We start from the raw sequence: 14,442 nt of genomic DNA, 5'->3' as shown, positions 1-14,442 counted from the left end.
ATTTCGGTTTTCTCAACTTCCGGAAAAATTAGAAGTTTGCCGACAAAACTTGAGTTTGCTTCAAAATGATTATATTTTTAATTTTTTCAAAACTTTGTTTGTTTATTGTGGAAACAAAATTAATGTTCCAAAGCACCAACATTTTGGCAATACCTTTTCTTTTTAGATGAATTGATGGAAAATGTTGCCCCACTAATTTAAAGAAAGTTGACCAACTTTTGTTTTCCAAACTTAAGATGAACTAAATCAATTCTCAACTTTTGTTTTAACTCTCGAGTTGAAGTCAACTAGAGAGTTTGCTTCAAGTTGAGCAATAGTGAACAAAATGGCCCTAAATGTCCAACTCTATTGTAAATAAAACTCATGATTTTAAAAATTTATTTTTTATTTAAAACAGATAGGTATTTCAATATTTAACAATTATTATATTTATTATCAAGAATTATTTGTTTTTAAGAAGATACCGATTTCATCCTCATCTGGGATTTTCAATCTGTAAAGATAAAAATGTTTTTATTAATTTTTTTTTCAATATTGACTTAGAAATAATGAATATTGATTTTTTTTAAATATTCAGTTGGTGGTGCATGTAAACTTTAATCACAAAATCATTAAGAAAACATAGTTCATCATTTTATTCAATAAAACAAACAATGTTTAAAGGAAAAAGATACTAACCATTTGGCGTTGTGCCAAGAGAAGCATCTCTTCTTTGTCCGACTACAATATCAATATTTTCTCATAAAGTTTAGACATAAAGTTGGGCCGAATCTTTTAGCTTTTTATTTCGAAATGAAAACCCCTGAAAGAAAAAAAATACAAAATCTTAAAAATATGTTCCTTTCAAGCAAATGTATAAAAAAAGGATTGAATTTTAAGTCAGTTGGTGGTGCATGTAAAATATAATCATAATTCATTTAAAAAACATAGTTCATCATTTAGTTTTTTTTTTTAATTTTATTTAAAAGAAAAGGAAATTATTTTAACTTACGTGGATATTACTCGCTTGGGTAGGTACTTTATTTTACAAGTCACGATCACAAGGAAAACCTGTGACCTAGAAAAAAATTAGAAAATACACGTGGTTAGAAGTTTTGGACAATTTTTTTGACCAACATAATATTATATCCTAATTCAGGGTTGCAACATCCATAACAGCTAGACGACAATTCATTCAATCGCAGTATATACGCAACTGCTCCCAGCTACTCCTTGGTCTTGGAGTAGTTGGTAAATGCAAATGAACTGTATCCAGTGTGTCAAGTTTACGGAGTTCATCACATTTGAATATAATTTAATAGCATTTTTTTGATAAATGAGAAATATCTTACCTCAAAAAATTGATTTCAAGAACCATCCATTTTTAATTTAATTTTTTTATTTTTAATTATATTTAAAATTTATTTGCCAATTTTATGAAAAACGTGTGCTCTTCACTGGCACCAAAATTGAAATGGACGAACTTATATCGAAAAAAGAAAAATGGCAGCAATTCTCGGGATGTCAGATAAAAATAGTACTAGAAGATTTCGATTTTCGAAAAAAAGGAACTGTTCGATTAAAAATTTATTTTTAACGAAAGGAGCTATTTATTTTCGACTGAAAAATTTGGGTCGAGTTTTGAGGCTTCACAGCAAACGTAGAACTACAGAAAAAACAGGTGAAATATTTACGTAAAAGAAGTACGTCTTTTCCACTGAAAAAAAGATAGGAGCTCGGGAAAAAACTCAGTTATATACTTTCTGGGCCTTACCAATAATCAAATTTAAAGCTCAGTTAAATATTTAACTGAGCGTTAAATATTTCTCCATACCAATAACCAATTTAATAGTCAGGTTAAGGGTTAACGCGAACGAAACTGAACTATAAACGCGCGGTTAAATGTAAACGCACGGTTTGTACTGTCATTTGTCAGCAAAAAAAAAACATTTGTCAAGTCAACAAGCTGTTGAGAAAAATTAATAATATTGGCGGCAATTTATTAAATAAGTAAATGGAAAAATTTATTTGTTTATAAATATTTATCCTTTTTATTAACAATATTCATTACTTTCAGAAAAGGCTGAAAACGAAAACTAACCCCCTAAATACAATGGTGTAGCTGTGGCTGTAGCTTTTAGCGCAAGTTGAATAATTCTCAACTTTTTGATCAGCTGCTGCCAACTATTGTTGTTGTTTCCCTCAGTAAAATTTTGGCAGTACTACAAGCTACAGCCACAACTACACCATTGTATTGAGTCAGTCTATCGTCGTACTTCACGATAGATGAACATTTTTTTTATGCACTTTTGGCCTCCTTGCTTGGGCTCCATTTTTTAACTTTTACAACCAAAATAAAAATATATGAAGGTATGTAGGTATTTTGTAGTTATATTTTTGTTCATTATTACATTACGTGCAAAAAATGTCACTTCAATTATGTCATTTTGACAACAAATGTAATAGATTTGGTAATAGAAGCACAATTAGTTAAACGCGTGTTTATTTTGATTATTAGTATACACCCAATTTAACGCGACGGTAAAATTAAACCCGACGATACTTAAACGTGTGTTTAGCGATTCATTATTGGTAAGGCCCTCTGTATATAAGAGCACCGTTCCATTGGAGGTGGTAGTTTACTCATGAGTATAGATCTAGTACTAGAATTAACACATGATCTACTACTCGAGGAGATAGGAATGTGTAGTTGTTGTACTAGATTTCTACTCACGAGTAAACTACCACCTCCAATGGAACAGGGGCTAAGAATACGTGAAGCTGCTATCTCTTTCTTGCTGAATGCAAGATGAAATAAATTTCCCCTCCATTAAAAGTACAGACAATTGGGAAGCTCGAACATTTGTCCTTGTCTTCTCTTTCTATTTACAGTTACCATTTTGACGTTTTAAACTCGGCGAAAATCAAAACAAACCAGCAAAAACAAACCAACAAAACAAAAAAGCAAAAAATACAGCATAGAAATATATTTTAAATTCCGTAATTTTTTCGATTTTTAGACACTAAATTAAGTTATAGTAGAACGTTACTACCAAAAAAACACTTGAAATCGATTTGTATGAGTTTTTTTTTACAAACAACAGCTCTTTAAAATTGCGCGCGTCCTTGAAAAATTTGGTTTGTTTTGATCTTCACCCAGTTTAGGAGATATTTTTTTCTATTTTCTTTTGTTCTTTTGGTACTGACAGATGAGCGAAATTCCGAATACAACTAACATTTCAGTTTTGATTAAGGTATTACAAAAGCTACATTTCTCTATAAGAAGTTTAAACGAAGCTTTACCGAAGTTCAGCCGAAGCTTTCAGATTTGACAGATAGCTTCGGAAGAGCTTGTGTAGCTCTTTAATACATGTCTTATCGAAATTAAAAAAAAAAAAAAACTACAAAAACAAAAAAGAATTTTCTTTTTTAATTGGTTTTGATTTGATTTTAAATGAATTTTATCTTATAAACTGAAATTATATAATACATATTCCATTAGTTTTTGAGATATCTAATAATAATAATTTTATATCATTTTTGTACCACACCCAGGAATCGAACTTCGCATCTGCTTGGTGGCATTAATGAAGACAAAAACTTAATCACTTCAAATAGCAGAAATGTCAAAACAAAAAATGTCCGAGCTAAATAAAGGCTTAACTACATACACCACTTTTTGAAAAAGTACAAAAGTGAAAAGTTTTTTTCTGACTAGCGCAATTGTTTTGTGATAAAGAGTATACAAATTGTTTTTTAGGCCAAAAAATAAGCTTTCTGCGTCATTTGTTTTAATTTTTCATCCCGAAAAACTATACAAAAATGCGTTTGAAAATTTTCACTTTTGTACTTTTTCACTTTTTGAGCCAATGTAGTTATCCCTTAATTCAATGTCAAAACTAAAAAGTGTCCCAACTAGATTATTCAATATCAAAACCAAAAATCAAATACTAAACTTGGTAATTTCTGTAAAGCTTCTATAAATTCATTAGTGCCTGGCTACACGGTGATTTTTCAATCGCCTAAGCAGTGAGTTTGTAGGCAAGAGGGATGAGGAGTGAAGGGGGAAGATGCTCTCGCAGGGAACTGAATTTTCTGAGGGAAGTACAGTTCCATTGCTAAATTTTTCCTCTCTTTGACGTTTGTTCCTAGAAAATGTAAAAGTGGAACGTGATTGGGCACAACAGTGTGTAGCCACCGCATGTGATTTTTCAATCGATTGAAAAATCACTGTGTAGCCAGGCACTTAAGTAGGCATTTCCGAAAACAAGCTTTTTTCGTTTAAGTTTCTTTAATAGTATTTAAACAACTTATTCGAAGTTGTTAAAGAAGTTCGAACTTCTATAAGCAATTTAATTCTGAAGCAAGATCAATACAAGCTGTTTGAAAGTAGAACCTGCGATATTTTAATTTAAAGAAGCTGTTGTGTAGTTGGGTAGCGCCGTAGTTTCAACAACTTTGAACTAATTTAACAGGACGGATGTATACATTTTTTATTTCTAAAAATAGCGTCCTTGACAAAAATATTAGCAAAAAAAAAATTAAAATGTCGGATGCTAGCTTCTTCCGTCCTGTTAAATTAGTTTTTTTTTTGGCCACTGGTAGCGCATTTCAACTTAACCAATATTTTTTTCGTATTTTCCCTCAATAACCTCCCTGCTTTATTTTACAATCGAGTCTCGTTTCATTTACATTGACACAAGACATATTTTTAAACCGCAACCAACTTCACTTACAACTAATCTTTCAGAAAGTAGGGAGAGCGATGTTAAATTTTTGTCGCTCGAAAAGCAAAAAAAAAGAAATCGTTTTAAATAAATAAATTTAAAGTATTTCTCTTCAGTTTACTAAACTGATATAAAACAAAACAAAATTGTCTAATATTCAAAACTAACATCCAAATGTCCATTCTGTGAGCAAAGAAACAAACACAACCCAACAAGAAAAAAAAGAAAGAAATGATTTCTTCTTCCTCACCTGCTGGTAAGTAAAGTAGTAGCCAAACCAAAAAAGGGTGGGGGTCGTCTCTCTTACCACTGTCCACCAATCTAGCCTTGATAAACTTAATACAAAAAAATTCCTACACCTTTTTTGTAGACCCCACAGCTGCCACTGGTCCATTGGGAATTGCTGCCGAAAAAAACAAACAATGGCAGCGCGAATTGCTAATGGAGAAAATCCGTTCGCACTCGTCCCAACACAAAACCTTCCAGGAGCTCTCCAAATCCATGCGATTGTCAATGTTAGAAAAGCGTTACGCTCTCGACGCAGTCGAAAAGTCAAATCTGCAAAAATGTCTCGACTCAATGCAACATTGTATTAAAGTCACTTCCCGCCAGGGTTTAGTTGAACGTTTAGAGTCATTATCTCGACAATTAGGCCTCAAATTCATGGAAGACAAATCGGGTTTATTCATTTCCACTGACATGTTTTATTTAGAGATTATTCTCGATTCAAATGGCTCTCTGACTGATGTCAAAGTCCATCACGAATGCAAGATTGAACAACAATCTTGTAGCGAATTAGTAAACTGTCTCAATCGTGGAGACTTTGCTGACTTTACCGTCCAATTGGATGGTCTAACATCGATCTATCAGCTCAATGCTGAGCCAAAAGTAAAGACTAAAGCATTCGTTGCACTGCAGGCAATGGAAACGGATCTTTATAGTCTTTATCAGGCTCAAAACTTTGCCAATGATGCCAAGGCAATCTTAACCGAGTCATCAGTTGGGATAGCTTTGCGAAGACGTGGTGGTCATCCAATGAGATTGACTTATTTCGTATCGCCATACGATTTGATTAATCTCGAGATGAAATCAATGATTCCACTGACCGTTGATTTGGTGACGAGTAAAAATCTGGGCATGAGTGTGACTGTGAATTTGGAAGCTTCGTCGGCGAATAAGTTGCAAATTCTGCCAACGGTTTCATTCACGAAAGAAGGAATGACTGATGTACCAGTTTATTCGCCTTTGACACCACAGAATTCGACACTTTTGCCAGCGACTTTTGTGTTGCGGCTGAATACACCACTGCCAGTGTGTCAGAATTTGCTGCGCACCATTATGCCGGTGCAGACGACAACTGAACCGGGTGGTGCCGGTGCTACGGCAGTTGTACAGGGAGAAAGTAGTACGATGACATCATCGATTATGAAATTGGTCATACAAACTGCATCGGAGAATCAATTGCAAAATTCATCAAAAGGATTGTTTGTTTGTCTTCCCGATCAGACTCATTGTTATTTTTTTACGGAAAATAAACAAATGAAGGTGAGTTTTAATGAAAAATTGGTTTTTATTTGACTTTATTTGGTTTTTATTTTTTGTAGGCATCAATTGTTTCAAGTGTGCCATTTACTGAACCATCTCAAGTGCCCAAGATACTTGCCGTACTTAAAAAGCATGCACTCTTTTATACTCTTCTATCTAGCTGTGTCCGGCCTCAGACTAAAATGGGAGGTAAGCAATTTGTTTTTTGTTTCGTTTTTTTTCCTCTTTTTGGGATCAATTATTACAGATTATATTTTCTCTTCGAAAAAAACACCTAATTTTGTTTTATAAAAAACTCTTTATTCTTGCTTTCTTTTTTGATTGGATTCTTTATTTAGCTTTAGCTATTATTTACAATTCTATCCCAAATTCAACTTTATTACCAAATTTCATTAGGATGATCCATCATTTTTGTTTTCACTAAAAAAAACACCCTTTTAATTATGATATTCATTTAGACACTTAAGATTTTTGTTTCTTATTTCGAAAGTAACATAATTGCTGAATTTCATATAAATATTCGTAATTCCCATGGGAAAGACAACATTTTTAATAAATTTCATAAGGGTAACTTTTATACCATTGATTTTATCAGACTTACGCCCGCAAGGGCCGTATTCAATATTATCGATCCATTACAGAAAGTCAAAGACACAACGCTAGTTCATATTCATTTTTAACGATTAATTTATTAAGATTCTTTAGCCAGAATACCCAGATTGGTTAACCTCAATGTGGTCATCGTGGATCTCAAGTAATATTTAAATAGTTTTAATTTTATTGTAATTGTCAAAAAAAAAAACCGAAGCATTATAATGACATTTGGTAAACTTACTTCTACACTGCTCAATAAATTTAAGTAATTCAAGTGGGCTTGTATTCCTTAAAATATTTTGTTTGTCTGATGAAAATATAAAAGCCTTTAGCCGTTCGCGTTCGATTTTGAAATTCTTTTTATTAACATCATGCTCAGAAGATGCAATCATATTGAAGATCCATTAGTTTGACCAGTGTAAGAAAGTCAAAACTTTTTTAAATTATTCTTGTACAATTATGTTGCTATTTCGAACTTTGCCAAACCCTAACTGTTGTTTGTATTTAATTATATTTAAGAAAACGATGTTGTCTCTCTCAAGTTGTGTATTCAAGTCTCTTTATTAGAACAATGTAATTATGTATGTAATTTCACAATAACTGTTATACGTTAAATGATAATAGTATATATGTAAATGTAGCATATAATAAAAGTATAGAACTTATAAAGAAGGTGTAGACCTACAGTTAGTATTTTAACTTAATACAACACTAAGTGCCGCCCGGGGACCTATGCCACCCTTGACCCCCCTCTCCTCCAGGCTACGCTACTGAATGTCATCTTCAACTTCAGTCAAAACCTATGAATGCACAATCCAGCGACCAGTACTCAAATCAAAAAGCTTGCGGAAATATTGATCTTTGTTCGTTTTTTGATTAACGAAAAGACAAAAATATATGAATTTTTAGATTAAGAGCCTTTTTACCGAAAACATTTCCCCGAGAGTTTTCATCCAGAATAATAAAACATGTTTTCCAAATGGGAGAACCGACAAGACCAACACAAAATGGGATTTGTACTTAAAATTAGCCTCTCTTAAAAGCTACACTTACATTTTGCTGACATCATAACCTTTTTCAGATTTTTCTCTATTCACTGCAGTACATGAAAAGTATCAGTCCATGGCAATACTAAAAAGTGATAGAAGATATTTCATTGAGTAGGAAAGAAATTCGATATGAAAAGTGATTAAAAAATCATGAGCGGTTCTTCCTGCGTGACCAAGGTTTTGGATATTTACTAACTGTCTTTAACAATATTAATATTACACCTTTTTTTATGAGTAAAAACGATTTTGGTTGACAAATTAGGCTAATTAAATGAAAAAAAAAAACAACAAAAGATGCTTCAGAAATTTAAATTGAAATTAAATTGATTGTCTTGTAATTTACATTAATTTGTTTAGTTTGGTATTGTTTGCGCATTGCGCTTGTAGCTCAAACTACCTACTTATGAAATAGCTCACTGTGGCAAAAAAGCTTTTGGTTAAATTACACCAAATTACAGGTTGTAGGTATGAATGAGTACATAATATTATGGCACTCGAAATTTTTAATAGACCCTAAAAATTTCAAGTTTTCGTCAAAAAGCCGTTTTTCAATGTTTTCAGGCTTCAAACATTTTTTACTAAGTCACTTTTCGGTCAATTTGAGATGTTTTTAAAGTTTTAAATACTAGGGTAGTATTTGTCCTTTTTAAAATATTTTCTTTTTATATCCAAACACCAAATTGAGTGAAGATTTTTTAAATTGAATCTCAAAATTGAGCATTTCTTCCACGTATTTTAGCTACATTTAAAATTTTTAAGTTTTGTTTTTTTTTGATAAACAGTTTTGGTGTCCTATTTATGCTCAATAAAATTAGCTTTTAATTATTGAAATCGGTTAGAAATTGTAGAAGCTATAATTTTTTTTAAAGTAGAAAGAAATTTCAATATATTGGGACAATCAAAGAAATGAAAAACTAATTTTTCTGTTGATAGTAATGGTAGAAAATTTGTTTTGGTCTTAATTTTTAGTTAAAAATGTTATCTTTTGTAACTACGTTTGAAAAATTTTTATATCTTTTTTGGTGCTCAGATATAAATTTTTAAACACAGTTAAATTTTTCTTGCCCGTGATTACACAGACCCAAAAAAAAAAAGTGGCAATGCTTTTGATTGGACCTAGCGGTCCGAATCTGAACTCAGTTTTGCCCAAACACCCTCAAAATTTAAGTAGTAAAATCTACCCATGGGTCCATGAAGTTTCATTTTGAATTAAAGATTCAAAAAATAATAATAATAGAGTTTCCGCGTACCATCCTGGTTAAAGCCAAGAGTACCCATAGCAAATACATCTCATCAAATATCTCTGTAGTAGATTTCACTTAAATAATATTTGTTGAATAGTCTTGAGCTTTTAGAAGAATATCTAATTTGTTTAATAAAAACGAAAAACTATTTGGTACTGAAAAAAAACAATAATAATTATGTTATTCTCTTCTTATTTGCAGACCTCGAATCGACAACTATTCTTGAGGTAAATGCGATTTCGTTTAGTCAAATATCCGTAGCCCTCGAACATCCCTACGAAGAATCCATGGCAACTGTCGAATTTAATTTGAATGAACTAGGTTTAGTAACATGCGAAATCTACTCACTTTCCAACAACTATGAATCATTGGCAGCAAACCTCACCCTAATCGTGCAAACGAGTATGTCAATTCCAATAACAATTCGAAGTCTACTTAAATACTGGCATCAGGAGCGTATGAAGTGTTTTCAACGCGGCAATGGCAACGAATATGGGAATTTTAACCTTGGCCAAGGTCCAATTGATCCTGGAGGTCGAGGTGGTGATTTTCGTGACATAAAAGGTCCCAAACCAGGAGGCACTGATCGCGGAGGATCAAATTTTGGTGCTGGCAATAATCGGCCATTTTTTCATGCCACCGGTATAACCGGCACTGGAGCTGAGGGATTTCCCGAACTATCATCCTCAGTTGGACCAGTGGCTGGGACAAACAGTCTCATTAAAACACAATTCAAATCCGAAGTTAAGCAAGAGGATTTTTGTAAAAGCCCAAAGAGTAACCATACATTGCAGTCTGATATTAGCAGCAACGACTCCAGCTCTTTGGGCACATTGTCAGCAGCACAACAACAAACTTGCAGCAACACCCAAGAATTATCTACCTATTCTGCTGGGGTTGCTGCTAATGTAGCTACTGCTGTTGCATCCGGAGTCGCTGTACCAACAACACCATCCACAACCGCCACATCGACAAATCTTTTAAAAAGCGATCAAGATCGAAGCGCCGATATTGCTGGAAAGTACCAGAAAATCTGGAAAGACAAAACCAATACTGTAAAAAACACTGTCAGCATTACTCCGATCACAACTACGACTCCTGCCATGGATTCGGCGGTTAATCCATCACAAGGAAATCTAGAAAAGAGGCCAGGAATTGAGATAATTCCTTTGACCACACCACCATCACAAAATTCAGTATCATCTACAATTACTATTACTCCAATTAATCCAACGTCAACTGCTCCACCATCAATTCCCACTGTCTCGATAACTGGGGTTAAAAGCTCAGAAAAGAAGAGTTCAAGTTCAAGTAAACGCTCAGCTGACGATAAAGACAGCAAGAGTGAGAAGAAGCGAAAGAAAAAGCGTGAAGACTCGCCAATGGGTCCACCAGAAAAAATGTTTTCCCGCCAAAACTCGCCAGCATCCGATCCCATATCTAGAAAGTATTCTCCACAGACAACCCCTTGTATGGGTTTGCCAGGCACCAAACCAAGCCCAAAACACTCTCCAGTATACACAAGTCCTAAGCATGCTTCGTCCAGCCCCAAGAGTCCCTTTGGCACATTATCCCCCAAACACGGAAGTTCAGGAAAGCCCAGTATGTCTACTCTGAAGAACGCCACAAGCCCAAAAAGTGAAAAATCCACACTCGCACTGCCCACACGGCCCCTGTCTTCGCCAGGGTTGTCCTCTTCAAAAAACCGGGATAAAGACGGCAAAGAGAGATTGCTGAGTGTCCCCAATCCGAACTCCAAAACTCCCACAAGTCCAAAAGTCAAATCGGCAACGATAAAACTGAAGCCTCTCGACGTAGGCAATCACTTGGGGTTTTCAGGGTTATCTGATGAAAGTGACAAAGCCCGCAAAAGCTCATTAAATGCCGTGATAGACAAACTCAAATCTTCCCAAAACTCTTCCGACGGTACCGATAAGCTAACCAACTCTGGCAATGCTAGTGATTCAACACCAACTACTCCTGGCACTCCTGGCTCGGAGTACATGGTGAAACCCGGTCAAGATGGTATCAAGATCACAATCAACAAGACAAAAACAAAGGATGGTGGTGGAGGTAGTAGCAATTTCAATCGAACAAAGACTATTAACAATAAACCTGTCGACATGGGCAATAGTTCGCCAAAAAAGCACACTGGCTTAAAACCAGGTGTGAACAGCGGGCCTGCCTCAAAAAAGTCATCCGCAACACTTCCATTTCCTGCCGCACCGCCAATGCCAACAAACAAATCTTCGTCGTCTTCGTCCGGCAGCAGTAGCAGCAGCAGCTCTCAAGGAACAAAGTACAATTTTCAAAAATCAAACTCATCAGGCAGTCTCTCCACGAAACTCTCCGCCAATTCTACGGGCGGTGGTGGAAGTTCCCTGACTAAATCTCACAGTACAAACTCCTTTCATTCGGATTCCTTTCGCAAATCAGCATCCTCGTCGTCTTCGTCGTCCTCGAGCAACAACAAATCGCGCTCAAGTTCGGGTTTTATTGAGAAGATTACGCCTCGACCAGATCCCACAGATATGATGAAGATCCTTCAGTTTGCCTCTCCCAACATGGCAGCCATGGAAGGATTTATGAAGACCTTCAATACCAAGTTTCAAATCCCAAAATTATCTGCAAGGAATTCAAACTCCCAACCTCCTCATGACGGGGACAAACCTCGACCTATATCGGCACCTACAACCCCTGCCCCCTCATTCACGCCATCGCCGACGCCAAGCAGTTCCGAGAGCAGTGGCAACAGCAATGATTCGAACAAGAATCCACCGAAAATCTCCGGCCCCGCCGCACAACCGAACAAAGGTCAGCAACAAGATTTCTTTAATCTCGCTTGTCATACAGGTGTAACCACCAACACCAACACCGCCGCAAATTTGTCGTCCTCGTCCTCCATAACCACCCCATCCTCCTCTGTCCCACCTTCTCATTTCAATTCATACCGTGGTCCACTCATCGATACAAACAGTCATGCGAGTGATCTCACTATGCGTCCACCCTTGAAACCCAGTGTGACTGATGATTCCTCCTCCTCAACGTCGTCGTCGGTGTCCACTCTGAAAAATGATATCAAACTGATGCCACCGGTGGTGGTGCAGCACGCACAACCCCCACCAGTTCAAATTTCCAATAAACTTCCCTTCCATCAGCATCCCCCATCGCCGTCCGTTTCGGTGCACATTCTCAAGTCTCCGGTTCCATCGCCGCTGGTGGTAATGCCATCACCTCATTCCAATTCGCCCTGTATCACCGATGAGGAACTCATGGATGACACACTGGTGGGTGTGGCAAGTAAATGACAAACACTGTTTATGGTAAGAATTTATTGTTCGGACTTTGGGTTTGGGATTTTCATCATCTTTTCCTCCCATCATTATCATTATAATCATCTTGTTGTTGTTGTTTACGTGTTATCGTCTTCCTTTGTTTGTTGTATTGTTGATTTTCTGCTCGAAAACTCAACGAAGCATGAGATTTTGCAATTTCTAGGAACTTCCTAATCTTCCAGCAAACACTGTCGGAGTAGTCGGTGAAAAATTCCCCAAAAGGCTGACACAGCAGCAAAATGACTTGGAACTGTTTCTCGTTGGGCGTTGATTTAAACCAGACATAGACATCCAGCATAAGTTTATATAAATAATGTATTTTTAAGTAGATGTTAGAGTTTATTTTTTCTTCTATTTGGAGAGGAAACTAACCAATTTATTTCTTTTTTGGTTGATTAACTGAAAAAAAGTTGAAAAATTAAATTTTCCATTCGACAGCACAAAAGTATGTATTCAGATGTTAACATCCACAAAAAAAAAATATATTAATAATATTATATAAACAAAAATTAAATAAAAAAACAAAAATGTCTTAATTAAGTACAAAAATAAAAATAATAAAAAAAGAAGATCCCATTTGGTGACAAAACTTAATTTCATAAATTAAAAACAAAAAATTATAAATTTTCGACAAACAAAATAAATAGAATTAAGTTGGACGATGCCTTAAGATGAAAAATATTTTATTTTTTTTTTAATTTGAACTTTAGTTTATAATTAACTTGAAAAATCGAAACATTTTATTTTTCAATTTGTATTTTTAAGAGTATTTTCGGCATAAACAAAATGTTTGGCTTCATTTTTATTGTAATTGAAAAATTTAATTTGTAATTTTTTTATAATTATAATTATTTTTGCATTCTTGATTTATAATTTTATATACGTATGTAATGTAGTCCTTTTTTGATGAGGGAAAGCGCATATACATAATATGCATTGCATGAGACAGTTGTGGGCAATAGTGTGAAATATAAAAAAAAGCAAAAGCAAACAATTTGTAAATATTTATACAGAACAAAAACAAAAATTAAAAATAAAACAAAGATATTTCATGTTTTGGGAAAAATAAAAAATATTTAAATAAAAATTTATTTATTATGTAAAATTTGAAAAAAAAAAAAATGCGTTTTATTAGTAATTATTAAGAATTTGACTTAAAAATATTGCTCGGACAATTTAACTAGATTTCTTTTAATAGAGAAGCAATTAACAAATTATTTTCATTCCATTTCATTTCATATTTATTATTTCTACTTTAAATGCAGTTTTAAGAACAAAATAAAAAAATAAGCGAGCTAAAAGTCAATGTGAATGCTTATGATATAAAATCAGTTAGTTAGTAATGTGAAATTAGTAGGGATTCCGGAACCCGAATTTTTGTGAGTGTGCAATTGTGCCCATGATTATGAAAGTGGACCAAGTCACTTTTTGCATTGTTTGAAGAAAAACCTACATAATAATTTTCTTATAACGATTTAATTATATTTCTTTTATGAAATCACTAGAGGGGCAATAAAGAAGTTTATTTACTGCAAATAAACTTTACCTCTTAAATAATAATTATTTTTAGGCTAGATTTGATGCCATTTTTAGCAGTGACTTAGTCCACTTTCATAATTAAGGGCACAATTATTTGAGTACCTACATAATTGCTAATCGACAACAACAAAAAGTTGGGGAAAAAACAATTTGTGTTTTCTTTTTAAAAGCTTAAATTTATAAAAGCTATGGTCATTAATAATAATAATAGCCATCGTCATTATAAATTCTAAAAAACTGATAAAAATAAATATGTAGTTGGCCGATTGCTTAATAAATTGAGGTTTTCGGGGAAATATTTTTATATTTACAAATAAGTTATCGTAACAGGGGCAGTAAATTTAGAAAAATAAAAATAGCGTTAATTTCGTTTTTAACTAGAAAAAAAAAAATTCTAAATTGAATTTCATACAAGTATGTTATTGGATTT

General features: G+C 34.1%; 1 protein-coding gene and 1 long non-coding RNA gene across 5 annotated transcripts; one reads left to right on the top strand and one right to left on the bottom strand.

Annotated features, from left to right (window-relative positions):
- Positions 1 to 367: 367 nt before the first annotated feature.
- LOC129918567 (uncharacterized) lies at positions 368 to 1,457 on the bottom strand. The gene is made up of 4 exons (XR_008772973.1): positions 1,332 to 1,457; positions 992 to 1,057; positions 679 to 802; positions 368 to 493 (listed from the first exon to the last, which is right to left on the bottom strand). It is a non-coding gene; the product is annotated as an uncharacterized LOC129918567 (long non-coding RNA).
- Positions 1,458 to 4,728: 3,271 nt separating this feature from the next.
- On the top strand, positions 4,729 to 13,332 carry LOC129918318 (mediator of RNA polymerase II transcription subunit 1). 4 transcript variants are annotated; one of them, XM_055998789.1, is made up of 5 exons: positions 4,729 to 4,962; positions 5,077 to 6,251; positions 6,311 to 6,440; positions 9,340 to 11,952; positions 12,656 to 13,332. In XM_055998789.1, the coding sequence occupies exons 1-5, from the start codon at positions 4,938 to 4,940 to the stop codon at positions 12,742 to 12,744; spliced, it is 4,032 nt and encodes a 1,343-aa protein (XP_055854764.1). In that variant the 5' UTR covers positions 4,729 to 4,937; the 3' UTR covers positions 12,745 to 13,332. The 4 variants fall into 4 exon arrangements, with proteins under 4 accessions (XP_055854764.1, XP_055854766.1, XP_055854763.1 ...); XM_055998791.1 differs by having other exon boundaries at positions 12,637 to 13,332; XM_055998788.1 differs by having other exon boundaries at positions 9,340 to 12,461.
- The last annotated feature ends 1,110 nt before the right edge of the window (positions 13,333 to 14,442 follow it).

Source organism: Episyrphus balteatus, chromosome 4, assembly GCF_945859705.1.
Source record: "Episyrphus balteatus chromosome 4, idEpiBalt1.1, whole genome shotgun sequence".
NCBI lineage: Eukaryota > Metazoa > Arthropoda > Insecta > Diptera > Syrphidae > Episyrphus > Episyrphus balteatus.
The sequence above is the reverse complement of the archived record's forward strand: the minus strand, read 5'-3'. Positions and strand labels throughout refer to the sequence as shown.